At 41.6% G+C, this 23,383-nt stretch overlaps 1 protein-coding gene across 12 annotated transcripts in view; it reads right to left on the reverse strand.

The window, feature by feature from the left end:
* The window catches only part of PCDH15 (protocadherin related 15), a 659,401-nt gene that overhangs the window by 37,657 nt on the left and 598,361 nt on the right, over positions 1-23,383 (reverse strand). For all 12 annotated transcript variants that reach the window (XM_082222007.1, XM_082222006.1, XM_082222001.1 and 9 more), the window contains 3 exons: positions 18,937-19,152; positions 15,013-15,101; positions 4,000-4,176 (listed from right to left, as the gene is read on the reverse strand). In XM_082222007.1, the coding sequence (XP_082078133.1) occupies positions 4,000-4,176; positions 15,013-15,101; positions 18,937-19,152 (482 nt within the window). The remainder of the gene's footprint in view (positions 1-3,999; positions 4,177-15,012; positions 15,102-18,936; positions 19,153-23,383) is intronic.

The raw sequence follows: 23,383 nt of genomic DNA on the forward strand, positions 1-23,383 counted from the left end.
TCAGTTTATTAGTTCCTGGCTTGTTTATTCTTAGTTGTTCAGTTCTAGTTATGCAGCTACGAAGAGGAAGTCACAGAAGACTGACAGAAGTCATATGGAATAGCCTCTCGTAGTCCGAAAGGAAAGTAGAGTTGCCAGCCAGTGACGGTAGGTGTTAAAAAAAGAGTTGGTCCAACTGCTGAAGTATCACCAGTGATTTATGCAATTTGTGCATATGAAGCTTAAAAGAACAACTGCGTAATGTGTGTGACAAAGGTGTTTCCACTTCCAGGTATAGATTGTGACAGGAGCAGCTGCACTGGTGAAGCTTTCTGGAGCACCAGAAATTGTGTGGTGGTTGTGATCTTGTGGATCATCCTTGCAGAGTAGTTATCAAACTAACATGCCAGAAACAACACGCTAGAAACTACAAAAAATGAAACAAAAACTAAGGGTCTTTTCCTTGCTCCATATTATGAGAGGAAGAATTAATCAGGAGACTGTTCTGCAGCCATGTAGGTAGCCGATCTAAAGGACTATCAGCTGACTGACCCATCTACAGAAGCATGATGTGAGTGGGCTTTGTGTATGTGTCAAGGAAAATGCCTTGAGTCAGGGAAGAGTACCAGCCTGGCTCCTGGGCTTAAGCCTAAGAAATATATTCTACTATCGTAAAACAAAACAAAACACCCATTTTGAGGCTCTTTGTTACATAGCTTACTAGAAAGGCAGTGAGATCTGTAAACTAGCAGATCTCTAGGCAAGCTTCACAGGATAATTGAAACCACGTATTTCAGAAATTGTCTTCATTCCATTGAATAAATTGAAACCAAAGAGCGATTCTAATAAAATATCTTGTTGAGTGCATGATTAACTATGACTTTTAGGACATAAAAAGAGGACATAGAAGTATAAAAGAATGACTAGAGACTGAAATACTACAAATTTGCACAGGGATATTATTGTGGGTAAAACCTCAGCTCCTAGGACTTGCCGATCGCATGGTCGGCGGTTCGAATCCCCGCGGCGGGGTGCGCTTCCGTCGTTCGGTCCCAGCGCCTGCCAACCTAGCAGTTCGAAAGCACCTCCAGGTGCAAGTAGATAAATAGGGACCGCTTACCAGCGGGAAGGTAAACGGCGTTCCGTGTGCTGCGCTGGCTCGCCAGATGCAGCTTGTCATGCTGGCCACGTGACCCGGAAGTGTCTGTGGACAGCGCTGGCTCCCAGCCTATAGAGTGAGATGAGCGCACAACCCTAGAGTCTGGCAAGACTGGCCCGAACGGGCAGGGGTACCTTTACCTTTACCTACTATTCCTGCATACAAACACAGCACTGAGAAAATGCAGATTAAGACATCTCACCATGAGTGCAAATAACCATCTTGTCTTAAGTGATAGCTATGTGAATGCAACTGATGACTGAATCCAGCCCTTCTTTTTTGAGTGTGTATGTGTATCTGCATGTGAAAGGGGGAACCAATCAAGAGGTTTGAAACTACAGTGGTACCTCGCAAGACGAATGGCTCGCAAGACGAAAAACTCACTAGACGAAAGAGTTTTCCGTTTTTTGAGTCGTTCCGCAAGACGAATTTCCCTATGGGCTTGCTTCGCAAGACGAAACGTCTTGCGAGTTCTTGTGAGTTTGTTTCCTTTTTCTTAAAGCCGCTAAGCCGTTAATAGTCGCTAAGCCGCTAAGCCGCTAATAGCCGTGCTTCGCAAGACAAAAAAACCGCAAGACGAAGAGACTCGCGGAACGGATTAATTTCGTCTTGCGAGGCACCACTGTACAGAATAAATCTCATGTTTTCTTGTTTTGTTCTGTATGTTCAAACCTTTACCACTGTCAGGCTGTATATTTGCTACCTGTTAATATAATATTAAAGGGAAGTGGGTGGCGTTGTTGGTAAAACCTCAGTGCCTAGGACTTGCTGATCGTATGGTCGGTGGTACGAATCCCCGCGGCGGGGTGAGCTCCCGTCGTTCGGTCCCAGCTCCTGCCCACCTAGCAGTTCGAAAGCACTCTTAAGTGCAAGTAGATAAATAGGTACCGTTTTATAGTGGGAAGGTAAACACCGTTTCCTTGTGCTGCGCTGGTGCTGGCTCTCCAGCTGCAGCTTCGTCACGCTGGCCACGTGACCCGGAAGTGTCTTCGGACGGCACCGGCTCACGGCCTATAGAGCGAGATGAGCACGCAACCCTAGAGTCGGACACGACTGGCCCGTATGGGCAGGGGTACCTTTACCTTTTAAAATAGTATTAGTCTATAAATTAATTTTCCCCTCTCTTTTTCTGTGGCTATTTCTAACTCACAACACCTATGATGAGCCTATTCACTATACCTCTTCTTAACAGCCACATGCTTTTCTATCTCACTTGCGCTATAATTTATCCACACAAGATTTGGGACTCAGGAGAATAAGATTCCTCTAACGAATCACAATTCATAAGGCAGCCCATAGGTATTTGCTTCATGGACATATGACTGACAGATTGCCTCATTCCATCATGGAGCACTGTGACCTGACTCTCCTTCGGGGAGAAGAGGTACAATAAAATATATGCAAAGCAGCAGCAGGCACCAGAGGGGGTTTGGAGAAAGAATAATGATCTCCCACTTTCCACAAATACAAGGCAACAGATGAAATAGGTTTGGGAATAGAGATGAAAAATAGCAGGCTTCACAAATGATTGAACCAACACATGCACACTCATTGCAGAAATTGTCCTTAGCTTGCTGACTGTGTCATTCATACAACTGCTGAAGATCCCAGACAAAGTTTGTGAATAGGAATCTTCGTGGGATGGAGAGGAGAGAAATTCAATTCAGTTCGTATTTGAAGCCAATTTTACACTTTCAAAAATGGTATGCAAATCGAGAACAAAATTCATTCTGTCCTTCGCAATGCAGTTCGCCAACCAATGTTTACAAAAATGCAAATATTCGAAGAAAGGTGAATAAATGAGTATATATTAGTGAAAATAGCATACAAACTGCATTATATTAGGAAAAAATGTATACGTTGATCAAAACTGCAGACAGAAATGTGTTTATTAGTAAAATATTGTACTTCATTTAGAGCATTATTAAGGAGAAAAAATGGCTTTCCCACTGGCCAGGCTAAGTTTTTCTCCCTGACATCTGGTTTTCTAGTTACAGAGAATGCTTTATATGGAAGAGAATTCTGTCATGAGAGCTTCTACCAGTGATACAGGTTCAGTTTGCCTTCAGAGTCCTGTTTGAGTGTCCTCTCCCATGAGATTATAGCTACGAAAAAGGAGAGAGTGCTGTTGCAGTTTCTGTGTCTCCCTTTCTGTTGTGCCCTTATAGTCTCATGGTTTATATTGTCCAGGATTCTAAATCACATATGGAGCCAATCTCCTTATGGTAGGCTTCCTGCTGCAGAAGTTATCTTTATAAGGTCAGAGGTGTGCAGATTGAGTGGTGAGGACATGAGAGAGGATAGGTTCAGGAAGCATGACTCAGTCTCCTTTGTGCATTGTAATCCCATGAAGCCTCAATAATGCTAAGCCTATGTTCTTCCTCATTCTGAGCCCTGACATCTAGTCCATCTGGAAAAAAACCCAAACAGAGCAACCTTTCTGTTTCTGGTGGGGAAAACTAGATATATGCTTCTTTCCCCTGCCCAAAAGCTAGGTAGCAAATGGGAAATATATATTTCTACATCTGCACTGGAAGGGCAACCTTGAAATGACACTGAGTCAAGATAAATCTAGTTTCAAATCCTAATGTGTTGTATGAGACAGCAGCATTACATGGGTACTCAAAACTTTCCAATGAGCCTTATGTGCAACATGGCTATAAGTATTATATACATATATCAACAGCTTATAGGCACATAATGGTGTGCATGAAATCACAGTGTGGTGCAAAAGGAGAGAGGGGTATTAATTTTGCTAAGCAATGTGATCAAGTCAGTAACTAAAATAACCATTCTGCCAACTACATATTCACAGTGCTGACCACAGAGATAATGATATAATGACATGATGGAATACATACTTGAAAAGCTCGTTCCTCATTATAGCACGGTTTGTTTGTGGGTCAATTGCGTAGACCATAAGATCAGATTTTGAATAGTCTTCTTCTGAATAGCCATCTCCATATCTGCGAGCACCAATGGATTCTACCACAACCCTTGCACCAGGAATCTGGTCTTGAATATAGCGTTCCAAAATCCTGGTAATGGAATACAATAGAAACATCTTCTGTGACTAATTGACATGTTCATTCCAGATCGACAGAGACAGAGAGAGAAGCCCAATGGTAAAAAAACCCATAGGTCCTAAAACCCAGGTATTTTTAAGTGCAAAATTCCTAAGGAAAACTGTAGCAACAAAGAAGCAGCTCTTACCAGCATTGTGCCCATAACACTACTAATGTGTATTTATGATAGGATTTGAGTTTTAAATGGCTTTGGGGAAATTCCAATGGTATTTTCCAAATAAAACTGTTAGCATTATATAGGAGTTAGTTTCACCTCTTCATAGAAGGCTCATAAATTCTCTCTCACACAAAATATGTCCACGATGAGTTGCAGTAGAATATTTCATTGATGCATACAAGATGACATAACATAGCAGGTAGCAGTGTATCTAGTATTCCTCAAGAAATATAGTAAGCTTTGCAATCAGGGTATGGAGCTGACAGGTTTACCACAGGATGATAAAACAAACAAAAACCAGGCCTGCAGTTAAGCCACAGGCATTATATAGAAACTGACAAAACTGTTGCAAGATAGCTTAAGCAATGTAGCTGCACAAATACGCACTGTATCAGAGACATAGAAAACATAGTTCAAAATTGTCCTGAATCTAGCAGGTGAGATCTATCCACAGAAATAGGCCTCTGGACTGATACATATCTAAATGCACATCTATGCTCTTCTTAAAGAGGGTTCAAAGCAAAAAACAACAACAACAATGCAGTGGAAAATTAAAACAGTATAACAAACTCAAAAGAACTGTAAATTAAACTGTAAATTAAACCAAAACCGTAAAAATCAAGTCAACAGAAAAACAGCATTATTGAAAAAGTAGCAGCTGAAAAACTTGTTGAAAAAAGTAGGTTTTAGCTGTTTATTGGAAGGCAAGATTTCCTCCAGCAGGGCATTCCTTTGACATGAGACTACCACATAAAAGACCCTTGTGCTGACTTGCCGTACTTCAGATGAGAAGAGGAACAAAGAAAAGGGTTTCAGGGGACAAACTCAAGAGTCAGGAGGATTCACATGGGGGAGGGGAGAGGCTAAAACAATGCCTATATTCTGGATTTCATGTTCATGAAATACCGACCTTTTTCAGTGCTTAAGCCAGCCTGAAAGGGGTTAAGTGCATTCTGAACCATTAATGAGAGGTGCATCTTTTTCTTCTTGATACTATTTTCCAACCATTTTTTCTTTATCCTTTTTTTTTGGGTCCAAAGAGCAGGCTTTTGGCCCTCAATACGTCGTGGACTCCAACGTCTGACCAGGGTGGCCAATAATCAGTGGTCAGGGATGATGGGAATTGTAGTCCCAAAACATCTGGAGGGCTAAGTTTGCCTATGCCTGTTATAGTCCAACAATATGTGGAGGGTAAAAAGTTAGCCACCCCTTCTACAGGGTACATACATTTTATGTCCTTTATACAGTTGACTAACAGGTCTGGGAGTCGAGTGGTTTGTTACTGTTCAACGTTTTGCTATGTTCATCTTTGGATTCTCTGAGATAGAGATGTCAGAGGAATCTTTTGGCCTATAAAGCAGATTTCCTTGTACTCACCCATTCAACCCCCAACCCCCATCATCACATGGACTCTTATAATGAAGGTTTTTCACCTCAGTTTTTTTAATATGATGAAAGGTGTTTTTATTTTAAATGCAGTATTGTAAAGAGATATGTAAATTGCCTTGTAATTTATGTTATTTAAATATTCATTGATGTATAAATGGTGCTGTCCCAACAGGGGCCTCACTGCTTTTCTTTTTCCTGAAGTGTTTGCTAATTTTATATGCAACAAAGTTGTTTGTTTCTAGAGGCAGTCTATAGACACTAAGGATGCAATTCTAACCATGTTTATTCAGAAGTAAATATCATTGAATGATTGTAACCTTTTAAAAATAGAGTGCATCATTCATGATTGTTCTTTTCACATGGAAATAAGTGACCTGTTGTCCCCTGTTGATTTTATCTGTGCTCCTCAGTTAAAATCTGAGGATTTCTAGCTGTCAAACACAAAACCCTGTTTACTACAAAGATTTAAAACATAGACTAGCTTGAGCATTGTTACAGCAAATGCATACACACAACTGTCTTCTGCATAAAACACTCATTTATGAAATAAATTGTTGCCTTACAAACACTTTTATAAGTGGCATTACAATGACCGAAGGAACATGCCTGTAAAATATTTATTATGCCCACAGTAATTCACACAAGCCAAAACACAAAAGAGCAAAAAATATCAACAGGATGCAAAACTGTCCTTCCCTGATATCTGAGCGAGGGAAATGAAACAGGAATAAATTTCTGCTGAATCAAGGACACAAGCCTTCCATCCTAGCTTGCCTCGTTCTGGAGTAAGCCCACTTCAATTCAATGGGATGTATGTCTGAGTAGATACGGTTAGGATTAGATTCATTAACTTTGAAAGGGAACCCATAGGGAAGTTAACTGGTTTGTAAATGCTGATGACTGATATATGCATGTCTATTGTGTGCTACAATATTAGTAAAATAAATAAATAAATGTATTTCCACATCAGCAAATGATGTAACAGAAGACTTGTGTAAAATAAACCAATAATAGAAAATACTGGATCGAAGTGTGAATGAAGAGATTGAGGTACCTTTGTACATCCCTACTTGGGGATACTTCAAAGAACAACCATTATATTTATATCCCCACTTTAAGATGGGAGTCCCAGGTTCTCTTGTCCAAGAAACCTGTAAGAGCCTTGCCCACAATTTAAGCAACACTAGGAATCTCTCTTGGGCCTCATAAAGATTGCAACTGCCTCATCTTTCCTTTCTCAGTTCTAATCTGGAAACTCTGAGAAGGGTAATCCTCATTGTCAGGGAACTGACATCGGAGTGAGAGGCGAAGGGGAGGCTCCCAGATGATGCTGACGAAGGACCCAGCAGCAGGGGGAGAAACAGCTCAGTAGAGGGGGAAGCCAATCAGCGCAACACCAGGGATAAAGGGGGGCAGACGGGGGAATTGGAGAGAAGGCTCCAGGACTCTTCACTGGACATCAGTGAGGAGAGCCCAGGTCCTCCGCTACCCACGCCTTCCCTGCGCAGAAGACTCCCGCGCAGTGAGAGGAGGAGGAGACTGGGTGTCAAACAACTTTTATGTTGGAAGAGGTTCAAGAAACGCCCACTGACGGATTCTGCCAGTGACTGAGGCAGTCATGATGAGAAGGGGCTGTGCAGTCAGAAAGGTTTGACAGGCAAAATTAACCGAGAAAGGCACCAGTTTACGCACGAGTAATTCATACCCATTACACTCATGGTTCATGCATCCATTCTGCACTGGAAAGAGGTGTCTTTTAGTACTCCAAAATGTTTGCTATGACAAAATATATAAACTACTCTAAGGACAAGATAAGCAAAACTGCAGCAGCATAATACTAGGAGTGGCAGAAAACTAATCCAGTTCAGATCAATATGTGCTGTTCCTCACAATATTCTCTGAATTTCATTTATTGTTTTAAAAGGGCTTGACACTGATTATTCTAACCATACAATCATCTTGGGTACAAACCTCACTACTGATAATTTCAGTATACAGATCAATGAATTGTTTTCAAACTGATCCAATGAACAGTATGCCTCTGTTCTGTTTCCTCTGAAATTTAACCTGACAGAAAGAAACTACTAACAAAAGAAGTGCTTTTCATATTCATTATAGACAAAGGCATATATACATTTCAGAATGGTAGCTCTGTGGGCATTTGCTACATGCTGCATCTAATGAAAAGGGGATTTACAGGAGTTACAGGAATGACTGCATGAACTTCAAACATTGTAATAATGTAGCAAACAGCTATTCTGTTCAGCAATTTAGGAGTTGCTGAAATGTGATAGCGATGGAAGGTGAATATTAATGCTTTTTTCCTTTAAAAAAACCCACCTGAAATGTCTACACGAGTGTTAAGAAAACTAAGGCAATGATTTTGTACATTTTTGTTTGTTTGAAAAAATACACATAATTGTATGGCTCTAGAAATAACGCAAAATCCTCCCAGTATGGTTATTCTATAAATATGGAATGAAAAGGAGCATCTTGATGAAGACTATATGTTGTTGGTTTTTTAGTGTGAAAGCCTTGATTGTGTGCTATTGCTGCTGAACTCAACAAGAATAAGAGATGAGAAGAAGAAAAAAGATAAGAAGAGCTCTGCTGGATCAGGATGGTGGCCCAACTAGTCCAATATTCTCACAATGGCAAACCAGATGCCCATGGGAAGCCTGAAAGTAGGACTTGAAAACAACAATCTCTCACTTATGCATCCCAGAAAGTGGCATTCAGAGGCATCCAACAGTGCAGGCAGAACATAGTCATGATGGCCACACAAAAAGAAGCAGAGGTTACCGTGGATTGTAAAGATCACAGAGATAAGGTATGTGAAGCACCCCGGAATCTCAAAAATGGCATATATATATGGGAAATATGATGAAACTCTGCCAACCGCAACTGCACTGTTTCCAGTATAGAGTAGCACATCTATGCACTTATTTTTGTCCAAAAATTTAAAAACCTGAATGATTTTAGGGACCATCAAGTTTAGGCAATATTGGTTCTGTTGCAGCGCAAAAACATCTAAAGCAGGATGTGTGTGTGTGGGCACCTCTGCACACGAGAAAAACTGTCTTGGACATGGCACCACAAACACACACACACACACTGCTACATGTGCCACAATCATGCACACGTGGCAAACACACATATGCACACAAGGCATCACAACCACACACATGCACACACTCCTGCGTGTGGGTTTTTCCAACACTATCTTTTGGGGGTGGGGGAAGGGGCACTTCGCTGGGGTTCCTTAGGAGGGAGGGTAGGATATAAATTGAATGAATAATAATCTTTCTCAGAGTGCAAGAGTTGATTTTAATGCCCCAGCTGCAATTTTCAAAAAGATCACATCCCTATAAATATTAGGCTTTTAAAAAAAGAGGTTTTCTCCAATACCCACAGAGATCCACCCAATCAATGTGTGCTTTTCTTAAGCCTAACTCACTCAAGGGGAACATTTTAAGTGTGTGTGTGTGTTGTGTGTTTGGGCCACAGCTGGAGACATACTAGTTAACCCTTCCCTATCCAGCTGTGACTCTTCCTCCAAAACAGAGAATGACAGGGAAAGCCATTATTATTATACTACTCACTTTATCTTGCCCAGGGCAACCAAACAAAAATACAATAAACCCCTTATAAATATATTAAAAACAAGAGGAAAAAGAAATACATTAAAGCATCCTACCTACATAGAAGGCCACTTCTATGAGTTCATGTTTGCTCATAGGTGCTACACTGGCTTGAAAAACAAGAAAGGATTTGTTGTCTTCTACCCATTTTTCCAATCCACTTGTGGAGAACACAGTGCAAAGCCAATTAACTCTCTGTGTTACCTAAACCAGGCACTCAGCTACTGTTATTTTTCTTTACCTAACTTTTGGAATGTAATGGATTTTCAATGCCTATCCCCTGCCCCACATTTGTCTGTAGGAAAATGAATACAGTTGTACTTATTTATTGCCCTTTCCTTCAGTTGTTTCCTCCATTTTTGCATTACAATTATACAGCAATGCTTTCCAGGGGAGATCAGCTCTGCATGCTGCCTTTGCTTCTGTTTTTGTATCAACATCTCTTATTTCTGCAGCTAGCAGAGCAGCTTTCAGAGGCAAGGCACCCTCTACATTTCTCTCCCCTCAGCTTGCTTCTTTCTCCCTCCCTCCTCCTTTGTACTTAACCAAACCTCAGGGGGCTGCTTCTCCCTGGGGAGGCAGACATTCTGTTCCTCTCTCCACCGTGCATAAACATCCTTTTCCTCATGCATGCAGTTCTACACTTTAAAGCAGGGGTGCGCAACTCAAATCACTATGAGTGCCATCTTCAGATTTTTATTACCTCAGGAGGTCCACGTAGCTACATTAACTGCAGGAGGTGATTTCTGTTACCGTTTTAACTTGTTGCTTTCTTTTCAACAGTCATTTGTCAAGCTTCCTTTTTCATTCTTCACTTGCATAGATTAACCACTTTTTTCTGCCTATAGCACATATCATGTCCTCTTTCTTTAAAACTACTGAACACCTGTATTCTGTTAAACCTCTTTTTCTTTTTCTCTTTCACCTCCAGTTCATTTTCTTAGCCACCCCCTTTCCTCTCTACACCCCACAGTGCTCTCTCACGTACCTCCACATCACAGGTCCCCCAGCACCACACCAAGTTCCTTCCTTCAACATCTCCCTCCTTTAATTCGACAACCCACATTATTGCTACTCATACTTGTGGAATTTGCCAGCAACAACACAAACAGCTTTAACTCTTCCTGCAACTAACAGGTTGGGAGAGGCTGACCATGCAGTATGCCAGAGTAGCAGCAACAGGTTGAAAAAAAATGGCTGTCAGCTAAACTGGCCTTCTTGAACAAAACGCTGGGGGGCAGGCCCATCTTGCCCTGCCCTGCCCCCCACTATCTTGCCTTGCCACCTGCTGCTGCCTCCTTATTGTGCTGCACTACTTCTCAGGCAGGGGTCACATCGGCGCATGCCCAGTTCAGTGCAGTGAGTACAGGCGGTTGGTGGTGGCTGCCTTCCTTTCTCTCTCCTTCCCTCGGTCAGCTGCCTTCCCCCAACCATGCTCCCACCTCTCCAATGCGTGCTGCTGCCCGCTGGCCAGGTGTGCTCATCAATGCTCAGGCTGTAGTAGTTTGGGGGATGTCCCCCAAAGGGGCCACTGTCCCTGCCATTGGAGGACGCCATCTCCACTGGCTCACCTGCCTGGCCATGCTCTCCTTCAGGGCTGCTCAATACCAAGCCACAGGTATGGAGCAAAAGAGTGAGCAGGAGAAAGAGGGATGTGGAACCAGGACATGCACATGCCGTAAACCTGCCTATGCCCATGGCTACTGCTGCATCCCTCTTGTTCCTCCTGGAGACAAGCCAGAAACAGAGGCAGCAAAGTGAGGGAAGGAGAGAGGGAGGTGGAAAGGCAGGCAGGCGGGGGAAAGTATTAAGGGGACTGGGCTCCCATAAGAAAATTACCAGGCAGGACGGGGAGGCCTAAGGGATACCAGCCCCTTAAAAATTTGGCACATATGTGCTGTACTGTCATTTCAATTCATGCATTGAATTCTGCTGCACCATTGGATGTGAATGTGGGGTCCACAAAATTTGGCACAAGGATCCTGATCTTAACGATACAGTTAAAAGTACAGACTCTTCCTCCAAAAGAGCTACAGCTATTAATTCATTTTTCCAAAATGAAAAGACAAATGGAAGTATTAATGTTTCATTATACTGATTCCCCCCCACACACTGCACTGAAAACTGAAATTTACAGAGAGATTATTATAATAGACCCAACAAAGCCCTATCACTGTATATTGAGATTTTCTTCAAGATCTTCACCATGCTGTCTAGAATCCAGGAATCCCAGTGGAGGATCAAAGGCTGAGCATACGTATGTCAGATAAGGATTTGAAGATATTAATTCTTCATTCCAAAATAGATATTGTAAAGCCTTATGAAATGTCATAGGATACAGCACCATAGCTCATTGTAAAAGTCACAGGCAGCCATAATACCTAATTTTAACTCCCAAATGTTGAAATTGTGTATTTTCATTTTTTGTTATAAACATACCTTTAGAAGTAATGCAGAGGGAAGGGGGAGGAAGGTCAGTCCATAATTGGGAAAATATTTCTTGCTTATAAATGCCCAGGCACAAACACAAAAATGGATTTCTGAGTTGCCAGCAATATTTACATTAGCCCGAACAGCCAAGATGAAGACACTAACATATCTACAGGCTTCTGCAAACATAGCTGCAAACGTAAATTTAATTCTGGTGAACTTTTGAGCCACGTGGGGTAACTGAGCCATTTTGTACTCCACTTCTAATTCACCCCTTTGGTTGGGATGGAGAGGAATTCATTTTGGTTACCTAATTTGCAGTTCTCAAAACAATATGTGTAGCAAAATACTTCTCCTAACTTTCCAACACAGTTCGGCAACCATGAAGGTGAAGGTGCCCAGTTCTGGGCGCCACAGTTCAAGAAGGACACTGACAAACTGGAACGTGTCCAGAGGAGGGCAACCAAAATGGTCAAAGGCCTGGAAACGATGCCTTATGAGGAACGGCTAAGGGAGCTGGGCATGTTTAGCCTGGAGAAGAGGAGGTTAAGGGGTGATATGATAGCCATGTTCAAATATATAAAAGGATGTCACATAGAGGAGGGAGAAAGGTTGTTTTCTGCTGCTCCAGAGAAGCGGACACGGAGCAATGGATCCAAACTACAAGAAAGAAGATTCCACCTAAACATTAGGAAGAACTTCCTGACAGTAAGAGCTGTTCGACAGTGGAATTTGCTGCCAAGGAGTGTGGTGGAGTGTCTTTCTTTGGAGGTCTTTAAGCAGAGGCTTGACAACCATATGTCAGGAGTGCTCTGATGGTGTTTCCTGCTTGGCAGGGGGTTGGACTCGATGGCCCTTGTGGTCACTTCCAACTCTATGATTCTATGATTCTATATATAAAAATGCATAGTTTAGGAGCAAGTGTGCATAAACATGTACCCTTTTCTTAGTTAAAATAACATATTGATGTTTTCAAATTTTGTAGTTACATCTCAAGCCGCAAGGCCATTTTATTAATTATCTGCCATTTTTTGTACACAAACATTTAAACACATGTAATTAGATCTTTATGGACTCTTGCTAACTCCTCCAAGCAGGCAAGGCAGGTATTGACATTTCTCAAGCAGCAGTGACATGGTGCAATAACCACCAGAATGAAACCACTGTCTCCAGATGAAAGATCCCCATCGTTGTGCTTCTGTGAACACTTATGTTAAGATATGTGTGCACATGTAAATTAAGCATGAGTCAATCTGCTAACAACTTGCTATTTCAGTTGTGTATGCTTGGATTAGGCCCACTGTGCTGAGACCATGGGCATTACAGTTTTGTGAGCGATGGATGAATTTCTGTTACTCATTTGTTGTACACACAGTCTCCATATATTCTGTCACCTTTGCATTTCCCTTGCTGAGGGACATGTTAATTCCTGAGTACTGAAAGCACAACACTTAAAGCTGCTAACACCACACCTGTGTTGCTGTTGTGCTTTCTTCCTGGAGTGCTAGGTGAGCGTTCCAAATAGGTGGGCTCTCTTGTGATAAGCAGCACAAATTCGTGATAAGCAGCACAGATATCTCCGCATATGACTGGCTACTCCCATGTCTCATAATACGCTTTTGATTTTACCAACCAACAATTTTAATGACCCCATTTTATTACACAATATTATTTTGATCCGTTGTTGCGGGGCCCCTAGAAAACATGGGGCCCATAGGCCAGTGCCTACTCTGCCCACTTGGTAATCCGGCACTGTCAAACAACTCAATTTTTTTATGAATAAACATTTTAAAATAGTAAGCTGTTAAAAGATGGATTGTGGAGAAGATGGGAAGGACTATTGTGTGCATCCTGTTATAGTAACAGAACAATAGCCAGAATGAGATACTTTCTAAAATTAAATGATCTTTGGTCTCACAGCCAAAACATCATATCTGCATTGAAATGGGAAATGATCACCAGTGCTTTTATAGTAAATAAGCTAAAGAGTAGTCTCCTTGATTTCATCAGAGATGTTAACCAGAGGCAATTGGTCTCCTTGTGGTCTAATTTATTGTTGCTTTGTTGAAGAATGAATAAAATAATTATTGGCATAGAAATAAATCATAAAATTCTAATACCTTTAAGTAGGGCTACAAGTTGTTGTTGGTTTAATCAGTGCATTAATAAAAAAATCTGCACTTTATTTATCACTGAGGATCAATTTTAATACGTGGGAACTGTGGGTTAAGAGCACATTTCTTTAATTTGTTTGAGGTTCATTTTGTTCTGATGTGCTACTATAATAGGGAAAGAATAAAAATGGAAGATGGTTTTTAACAAGGAGTGCTATTTTTGTTAAAGAAGAAAATTTTAAGTACGGTAATCTTACATTGCCTTCAGTGCTTCAAAAAAAATGTATTGAGAGATTTTGATAATAACCACATTTATATAAATGTAATTAATTGACTGAAAAGACTGGATTGTGGGATTTGTTTCGCAGGGTCAGCAAGGTGAGGGTATATTTGGAATTTCCTGGTGTACTTGCTACCTTTTCTGATTCCCTTCCAAGAAGGGATGGATGGCTCAATCTATTTCTCATTCATGTCAAATTTGCACGTGCTTATTCATAAGTCCATTTCATACTGTTTCCTCATTAAATGGCAATGATTTAAAAACAAAATCTGTACCAAGGGTCAGAATCAACTTATGAGTCCTGCTAGTAGAATGGCCTTCTGCTAGTGCTGGGGGGCGTTCTGCCCTCTCTCCTCCCCCGGTGTTTTATTTGTTTATGGAATTTATATACCGCCCTATACCCAGGGGGTCTCAGGGCAGTTCATAGTGTTCTCCCTGGGGGTTCAAAATTGGCTTGGAGGATGGAGAACTGGGGAAACCCATAGAACAGTGGGGAGGGGCGGGAGAGAGGAGAGATTGTTCCACCTGGCAAGCTGAAATGGACGGACCAAAACAAATGAAATGTCAGTGAGGCATTCAAGAGCACACCAAATAGCAAAAGTGAAACTCAAACTGTTGTGCCTTAGATCTTCTCCCTCGGTTTCTCCCTTCTTTCTAAGCTTTATATTGCCTATTGCACTGATGTTTCAGGAAATATTGAACAGTAACATTTTAACCACTGGTACTTTCCAGGGTTTGACTCTATAAGATGCTTAGACAATGAACACATTTCATTACCCTATAAGCTGATCCTTGCTTTGTTCCACAAGAGTAGGAGGGACATTGGAGACAATGACTTGCATGTCCAACTGGTTGACTACAGAGACCTGGAAAGAGAAAAGAAAGATACACTTGAGCTTGCAAAACATACATTGTCTCAGAATGAGAACAGGAGCAAGGTGAGATTCTCCACCTGCACCTGTAAGGAGCATTGATATGGAGCAGGGATGCAGAAACACTGAGAGGAAATGTATCACTAAAGAAAAAGCTGAGAAGAAACAGAATTGGGGGGGGGATACATATGCTAATTAATACGTATAGCTTCAAATTTAGTTACCATAATGTGAATAGAAATACAATACACCTCTCACCACAGTGGGCAAGACTGTTGACTGGGCAAGGTCGCTTTCAACAAAACGTGGACTGTCATTTATAAAGAAGGGCACATGGCCATCCTATTTGCAACACTGTGCCCACTTACAGTGGTACCTCGTGTTACGTACCATCCCCCTTACGAATGCTGCAGGTTACGCGCTCCACTAACCCGGACGTAGATGCCCCTTGTTGCAACCTTTGCCCCAGAATGCGAGTGGAAGTTGCACTCCAGCGGAGCAGCAGCAGCGGGAGGCACCATTAGAGAAAGCGCGCCTCATGTTAGGAGCAGTTTCCGGTTACGAACGGACCTCTGGAACGGATTAAGTACATAAAACGAGGTACCACCGTATATGGAAATTAAGTCTCCAAATTGCACCTGAGAAGCTGACTGGGTAACACGTAAAGGTTCTGAAGCACAAAGGTATCAAAGATAGTGCTTTTTTCTTTCTTTTTGGAGACAAAACTAGTAACTGTCTCCCCTCGAGCTCTATTTCTCAGAACAGCAAAGGCAACCTGTTAACAGCAAGGCAAACAGTGATAGGAAATCTCAGCTCATATTTTGTCCCCTATATGTGAGACAAAGCAAGCATAGTGAGAGTTTAGCCACATGTACATTGAAAAAGCGATCAAGCTGTGTGTAGTTTTTTTCTTTCCTTATCAAAAGTGGTACAGCGCTGGTTTCAAAGATGACAGGAGGGAAGGAAAACAGCTTGAATGATTTTTTCAAATGGACAAGCAGAGAAAACTCCAAGCAAGCAGGGCAAACTTCTCTCTTCCTCTATCACACAGAGCCTTGTTTTTCTCTGCTAGCCTGTATGTGAAAGGGAAGCAATCAAGTTGCTGAACTGAGAAAAGAAATATGAGAGAATTCTCTCCTCTAGTGTTCGCAAACTAGCCAGGGCAGTTAAGGGTAAACAGTATTATGGCACGGCAGACAAATCATAAAGGGCCTACAGTACTACCAACAAATGTCCATTCAGTGATAAATCAATCAGTTTTGCATACAAATATAGTGTAAAGCATATAATCTACAATACAGGAAGTTCCATCTGTCAGTCATGGTTATGTACATAAGCATGAAAAGGGTAGAAACAATGTGTTTCCAAACATACATACATACCATACATGTGCACATCTTAGGGAACTATAAACTTTCAGGCATTCAAAATAAAGTCAGTGGCTCAGCTGTGATGGGGATGCAGGGGCAATGAACTTTAGCTGAATTCAGTAAAAATCCCTCCTTGGATAAGGAACCTGCAGTGTTTCTGAATGTGGGGAGGATTCTAACCTTCAAGGTGATGGGGTTAGAATCCCCATTCAGAGCTTCATGGTAAATGCACTGGGAGAAGGCTGGGAGAAGAACTGTTGAGAATGTTCTAGCTCTGGATTTCCTACACTGAGCTGCTGAGCTGCTGATTGGCTAACAAGGCCCCTTCAAACTCTATGATTTGACACAGACAGTTGCTCTTCAGGATTTCAGGCATATGTCTTTACAGCCCTACTTGGAGATGCTGGGGATCAAACCTGGAATCTTCTGCATTCTAATCATGAGTTTTACCACTCAGCTATGGCCCTTCTGCTTGAAAATCAGTTGCTTCCCCTTCTGCACACTGAGCGAACTTCATAAGTACCACATACCTGGCACAAGAGTTTGATAAAAAGGTAATACTACAAATGATATGCAGAGGTACTAGATAATTACATGCAGATACATGTGCAAATCATCCGAAAGCTATTAAACTCAAATGCAAACTTCAGTGTAATCTACTAAATGAAACTCTAAAGCAGTTAAGTGTTGGTGTATTAGTCATTCTCAACATGCAGTGTTTTAAAAAGGACAACTCTAGTTTGTTTGTTTTTAAGAGATGGTATTATCTAAGTCTTTATAGATTTAAGAATACAACTTTCCATTCAGTAGCCAGGTACCCCTCCACTGAGATAGTGCAATAATGGAAGCCATAGTAGTGGCTTTGGTAATCAGAAGTAGTATCATCTACTGTATTGCAGAATAAATCCTAAAGACATTTCTTAACACTGGATGACCGTGCCTTCTATTTCAATTTGTTCTTTAAAGCAAATAATAAACACTTGCGCTCTACATACTCCCATTTGCACCAGCAGGTTTGTAATAAGGAATAAATGCTGCTTAGATCTGCAAAATTGAAGGAACAGGGGTCCACAAGGTTTGATTATTTATGGTTGCCACTGTTGGGAATTTCATTCCTCCATGCTGCAGATGTGTGATTGTTGTCACATGTCTGTGTTTACATTCCACAGTATTGGATGTCATGGGGAACGGAAGTTCAGATACACTGTTCTGTATTGCTTTTGTTTTTTCCCTTCTCTCCGTGGAAGAAAGAGAGAGGGGAGCCATGTTTTCTTTGTTCTGTTATGTTTGATTTTGTACATAATAAATTAGGCTTAGATGTCACACCTCAAGGCTCAGCTTCTGTTTGGACTCTGCTAGTGTTGTGTACTCATGTCCTTGGATATGGGTCACATCAGCACGATGGGACACAAGAGTGATGAATCATCCCGGACGGCGCTGCACTGGGGGAGAGGTGATGGTCTTGGTGTTTCCCAATAGCCACTTCACCTTTCCCTATTCCTGAATAGGGATGCAGAAAGCTTGGTGTGGGAGGAAGCTGGTTATCTCATGTTCTTTGGCAGAAGTGGAAGCTTTGGAGAAAACAAGAGGAGCTTCTGCCTGCCAGAAAGCCCAAGTGATATGAGATTATTTGATGCAAAATAGTTCTGAACTAAGTAGCAGGGGCTATGCTCCCCTTCTCCTTGAGTGCTTCCTCTGAGTGCTGCAATTTGAGTCTGACCAACATAGTACTTTGTGCCACCAGCTTCATCCTTGGACACGTCTCAAACAGTGAAATATCAGATTCAAAATCTCAAGGCTGGATCCAGCTTGCCAGTGAGTGGAATGAAGATGAGTGAAATGACATCTTTGCATGACTCAGTTGCTCCCTTTTGCCATGGCTGGATGCACAATGAAACTACCACAAAGCAGTGACCTTCACACTCTATGATTCTTGCTTCTGCTCTAACCCCTTGTGGGTAATGTTGGCGAGTTGTCTTTGAAAGTTGAAAGAAGTGACTGGGCACACGTTTCCTCTGCGCTTGAGGACAGAGACCCTACTAGACTGCCCAAGACTTCTCAATGCTTTACAGAGAATTGGGGAAAAAGGGAGAGGAAGGCCTCAGGTCAAGTGTTTTCAAAGTTGAATGCAATCCTCCACAACTCGCAAACAAACTTTGGACAGGGAACTTTTACGCTGGTGGGTGCTGTACACAAGATTCGTTAGGGCACTAGTCTTTGGCAACCTGATAAGCAGATTTGTGGAAGTCAGTCCCCTTCAGTCCCAGGCAGGCAACAGGAATAGGAGATTTAAAGACCCACTGATGGGCTACTTAGGAAGGCCTGACAACACTAGCTGTTGTATCCTCATCATATGAAATCAGAATAACAAAAAAACTACAAGGAGGGTGAATGCCTGTAGCACAATGTCGTCTATAATAAACTTTGCAGCAAGAATAAGCCCCCAAATGCATACTTACAAGTACATCTGATTTATTGCTCAGCCCCTTTCCATAGTTGTCTGTAGCAATGACCTGAAACTTGAAATACGATCGCCGCATGTTTTTGAAGAGCATAGCAGTTTTGATCAGCCCCGTATAAGGTTCGATCACAAAACCTTCCTTGCCATCCTTGATTGGAGGGATGATGAGTCTGTACTGCATAGCACTGTAGTTGCCCGTATCTTTATCATTTGCCTGAGAGGTTCAAAAAAGAAGGGGGAGAAAGAAGGCAGAGAAATTACTGAGACAATCATGTATACTGAGAAGCACTCGCTGCGGCCTCTGTAATCAATACAGAAACTAATCTCATGGGCATTATGATAATCAGTTTGACTGCTTTCTGCATTTGTAATATCAGAAATTAATTTTTAGTAGCTTCATGGCTTCAAGTGAAATTTAGGCTAGGGGTGGAGAACCTGTTTCAGCCCAAGAGCTGCATTCCCTTGTGGACAACCTTCTGGAGAATGCACTTCAGTGGTGGTTGGGGCCAGAGGGGAAAGTGGACAGAACAATGGATGTGAGTAGTAGGCTATATTTCAAGCACACAAACACACACTTCATCCTCCATGCAGGCAAGGAAAAGGCATCATCACACTTCTAAGGCCTGAGGTTCCCCAACTCTCATTCAGACTCACAAAAGCAGCATTCAGGATGTGGGGGAAAGCAGAATAATTTTTGGGCCATCTTCAATGAACTCAGGGTAGAGTCATTAAAATTAACGGCCCTGATTAATTTCGGTCCATTCCTTTCAATGGGTCTGCTTCATATTCAGTGGGGTATTTTGTTCAGTGCACTTAAATCCCTCCCGTTTAAATTAATAGGATATAAAGGGTTTTGGCTAGAGCATCCGTTTGACTCGCACAGATTTTTTAAAAAAAGTTATGGTACACCACTATTAAGGAAACAAACAGGTTTGATGTTTTTATTGCATACACTATCATTATGAGGGGGAAATGAATGGTGTATTAATGTTAGCAAGCTAGAAGATGATGATGATGACCCCACTTTTCCCCTGACGGAACCCAAGGCAGCTTACACATAAAAACAAGAACCACTAAAAACACAGGGGGGGGGGGAATTATGTGAAAATAATTAAACACTAATACAATTAAAACCATATACAGATATAAAATCTGTTCGAAACATTTGTTTCAAAATTGTTTAAAAGACTGACATGAAGACTACTGTCCACTATAGTAAAAGAAATATTGAACACAAATAAATAATCAATTTATTAAAAAAATTATCATGTATTTTGTCTGCAATTTGTTTTTCTCATGTGTTTTCTAATACATCTTTAAACGTTAGTAAAAATAAATAAATAATGTTTATCTGTTTCGGGACCACCAGAGCAACCCTAAGCTCAGCGAATGACATAACAAGCACAAGTCCTTTTTAACACAAGGGAAGGGAGCTTGTTATTCCTATAATTTGTCCTGAAGGTAAATATTTTTGTCACTTCATTAAGGGAAGATATGACACCTCAAGGGAAGTGATACGCCTGTCAGAAAAGAGAAAGGACTACAGTTGATCTTAATAGCATTATATATTTTCTTTTGTTTATGTGGCAGACATAAATACGCAGATGTTTTCACAATTCTTTTATGAATTAATGTTGAGAAATATTATATGTCCTCTGTGTCAGACTTCACCTCAACTGTCAAAATAAGGAGCGGCATTATCTTTCGGGTGCAAATTTATAGCTAAACTGAGGCATGTTTTAAAGGTGCTTAAAGATACCAAATCGTTCTAAAGCTTCATCATAGGCTTCTTGTTCACATCTATGAAGGGAAATGTTTGGGTGAGAAGGGGGTGGGGGTGGGAAAGACGCCTCTTGTAATGGAACACCCTCCTGAATTGATTCCCCCCCCTATAATGGGGAGGAGACATGTCTCCTTTCTCTGCCCCACTGCCAGCTGTATGTTTACTTGTTTATTTTTTTAAAAAACCTTAATTAAGCATTAGCCCCATCACCAAATTAATTTAGAACTGTATCTGTGGAGGGCTGGGCGGTCCTTGGGTTGTCCCAGGGTGGACTAGCCTGATTGAAGACCATTAGATTATAGCCATAGGGTGGCTCAGGGGTGCTGTGTACAGCCCATGGTCTCTGATTAGGTGAATGAGCTCTGGCAAGCCTCCTCTCTCCTCTTCTTTTGTAGTTGAGAAGAATAAATCAGAAGTTTGCACTTCTAGTCTCAAACAATATTTCTCCACTATATCTAAACTCTGGGAACTGTGGTTTGTTTGAACTCTAACTAGCAAGAACAAACTGGTATCAAACCAGGATTTCAGATTCTGATTTGTACACTGGGACCTTCCTGAGATTTGGAGTACAAGTACCATCAGTCCCAGCTAGCATATTAGTTGAAGGAAAATCTCCTTCCAGATCAGCCTGCCACATACAAATAATCATTTACCAATGACCTTTTTGAAGCATCACCTCTATCACAGGTGACATTTCTTATGACAAAGGAGATGGCTTTTTCAGTAATGACAACCCAGGTCGGAACTCCCTTCTCCCAAGGTATGCCTTCCATCAACCTTTAGTTGCCACCTGCTTAAAAAAAATGATTCAGACATTTTAAAGCATGTTTGATAACTTTCCAGCCTCCGCATCATTCAATAAACTGCTTGCAAAACTTGGATGAACTTCAGGAACAGCCTTTGACACAGCGTGAAGAGTTTCAAACGGGGGGGGGGGGAGTGTGCCCATTTACCACATGTGCAGAAGTGCTGACAAATGGCCTAATGGGACATTCTGGATTGCAGTCACTGTCGTTAGATTAACTCAATTCATCGGCAATTATCTCTTGAAGATATGGCATCTTTAACCAAGTGTTCCAAATAATGAAAACCGATCTACTAACACTGTTTGCATAGACATGCAATCAATCAGGACCTAATCACCGAATTGTCAAGATGAAAGAGAAGTGGCAGTGGACCGAAGCATAGATGGAATGTGCTTCTGTTTCTGCTGTTTTTTGCCCTGCGATGCATCTTCCAAAATACAGACTGTTGTAAAAGTAATCCATATGTGCAACCAGGCTGTGTGGGTTGTCAGCTGAAACAAACAACACCATGTGTAGGCTAACAAAGGGGGGGGGGGCTAGTGCTGATGAAATGGTCCCCATCTTTTTTTATTGGTTAATTTCAAATCCTGGTAAGTATTAGGCATGGCTAAGGTGGGAACTGATATCCAAAGTTTTCGGTGGCAAGGGAGAGGGTGAGGTGAATTTATGTCAGAAAGGGAAGAGGCCGGAGAAGAGGAGCTTGTGATCCTGTGGCCCACTTCTTCAGCCATGCTTAGGAATTGGGAAGGTTATATAGGTTTTGGCTTGGTTTGTGTTTAAAAGTGTCAACGTCCCATAGCCATATGACCCCTCTCCCCAACTACAGACAAGCGTCTGATAAAAGTGAAGCTAGCAATGCTAGCCTTTGTATAAAGGAAAGACTAAGGTATATTAAACAGCATTGCTGGGAGAGGGGCCAATTGCCCACAAAACACTAGATTAGGAAAGAATCGTCAACCACAAAACAGTAAATGCCGCCCTTGTCAGAAAAACAAAGCAGCTATACTTCTGAAATTTGGCAGGCTTCATCTTACAAGGAAGGGCTACTATGCCTACAAATTTTATGCAATTCTGCTGGGAGGGGGAAGTTATAGACATTTCATTTAAAAACACACACAATAACATCCAAGGTACCCACTGTAATACCCCTGGACTTATTTGGCAGGCTTAATCTGTTCCTGAGGGGCTAGTATGCCTGCAACTTCCATCTACTTCTACCAAAAGGGAGAAAAGTTATAGCTTTTTAAAGATGTCCCAACAGTAAATTGCAGTGGGTGAGGAGGGGAGAAAAAGCCTTGTTTGTTTGTTTGCTTGCTTTGCCAAAGTAGATCAGGACTTAGACCCCAAGTTGAACTGGGCAACCTCCCAAGTGCTTTGGACTGTTTTCTGATGTGCTAAATTGGGGTCTGAACTGAATCTTATAGTTCTAGGATATCCAACAGTTTGATCATGATCTACAGGTCGATCTTGGGGGGGGGGATCCTTGGTCGATCACGGTCGACCGCAGGATCCTGACTCCTGCCCCCCTCCCCAAAAAGCTAGATCACTGCCAGTTTCTTTATTGTGGGAGTAGATCGCAGTCTCCTGAACGTTGGACATGCACACCCCTAATATAAATGCACATAAAACATATGATAATGTAGAACTACCTCTATGTTCTTGGGCTTTAAGCCACTGATATTTTAGGGCCCCATGTTGCCATTACCCAATCCTACATGGCCAGAAACCTTTATGTGGCTGCCTGAATCATGTCTCAGTGAAGCAAACATCCAAGAACACAAAGTATGTCTCCAATACTACTCTTATTTTCAACCTGCAAATACAGCAGGTTCCAATGTTCTCTTTATAATGCAGGA

The sequence above is a fragment of the Podarcis vaucheri genome, assembly GCF_965113315.1.
Source record: "Podarcis vaucheri genome assembly, chromosome: 5".
NCBI classification, from domain to species: Eukaryota; Metazoa; Chordata; class Lepidosauria; order Squamata; family Lacertidae; genus Podarcis; species Podarcis vaucheri.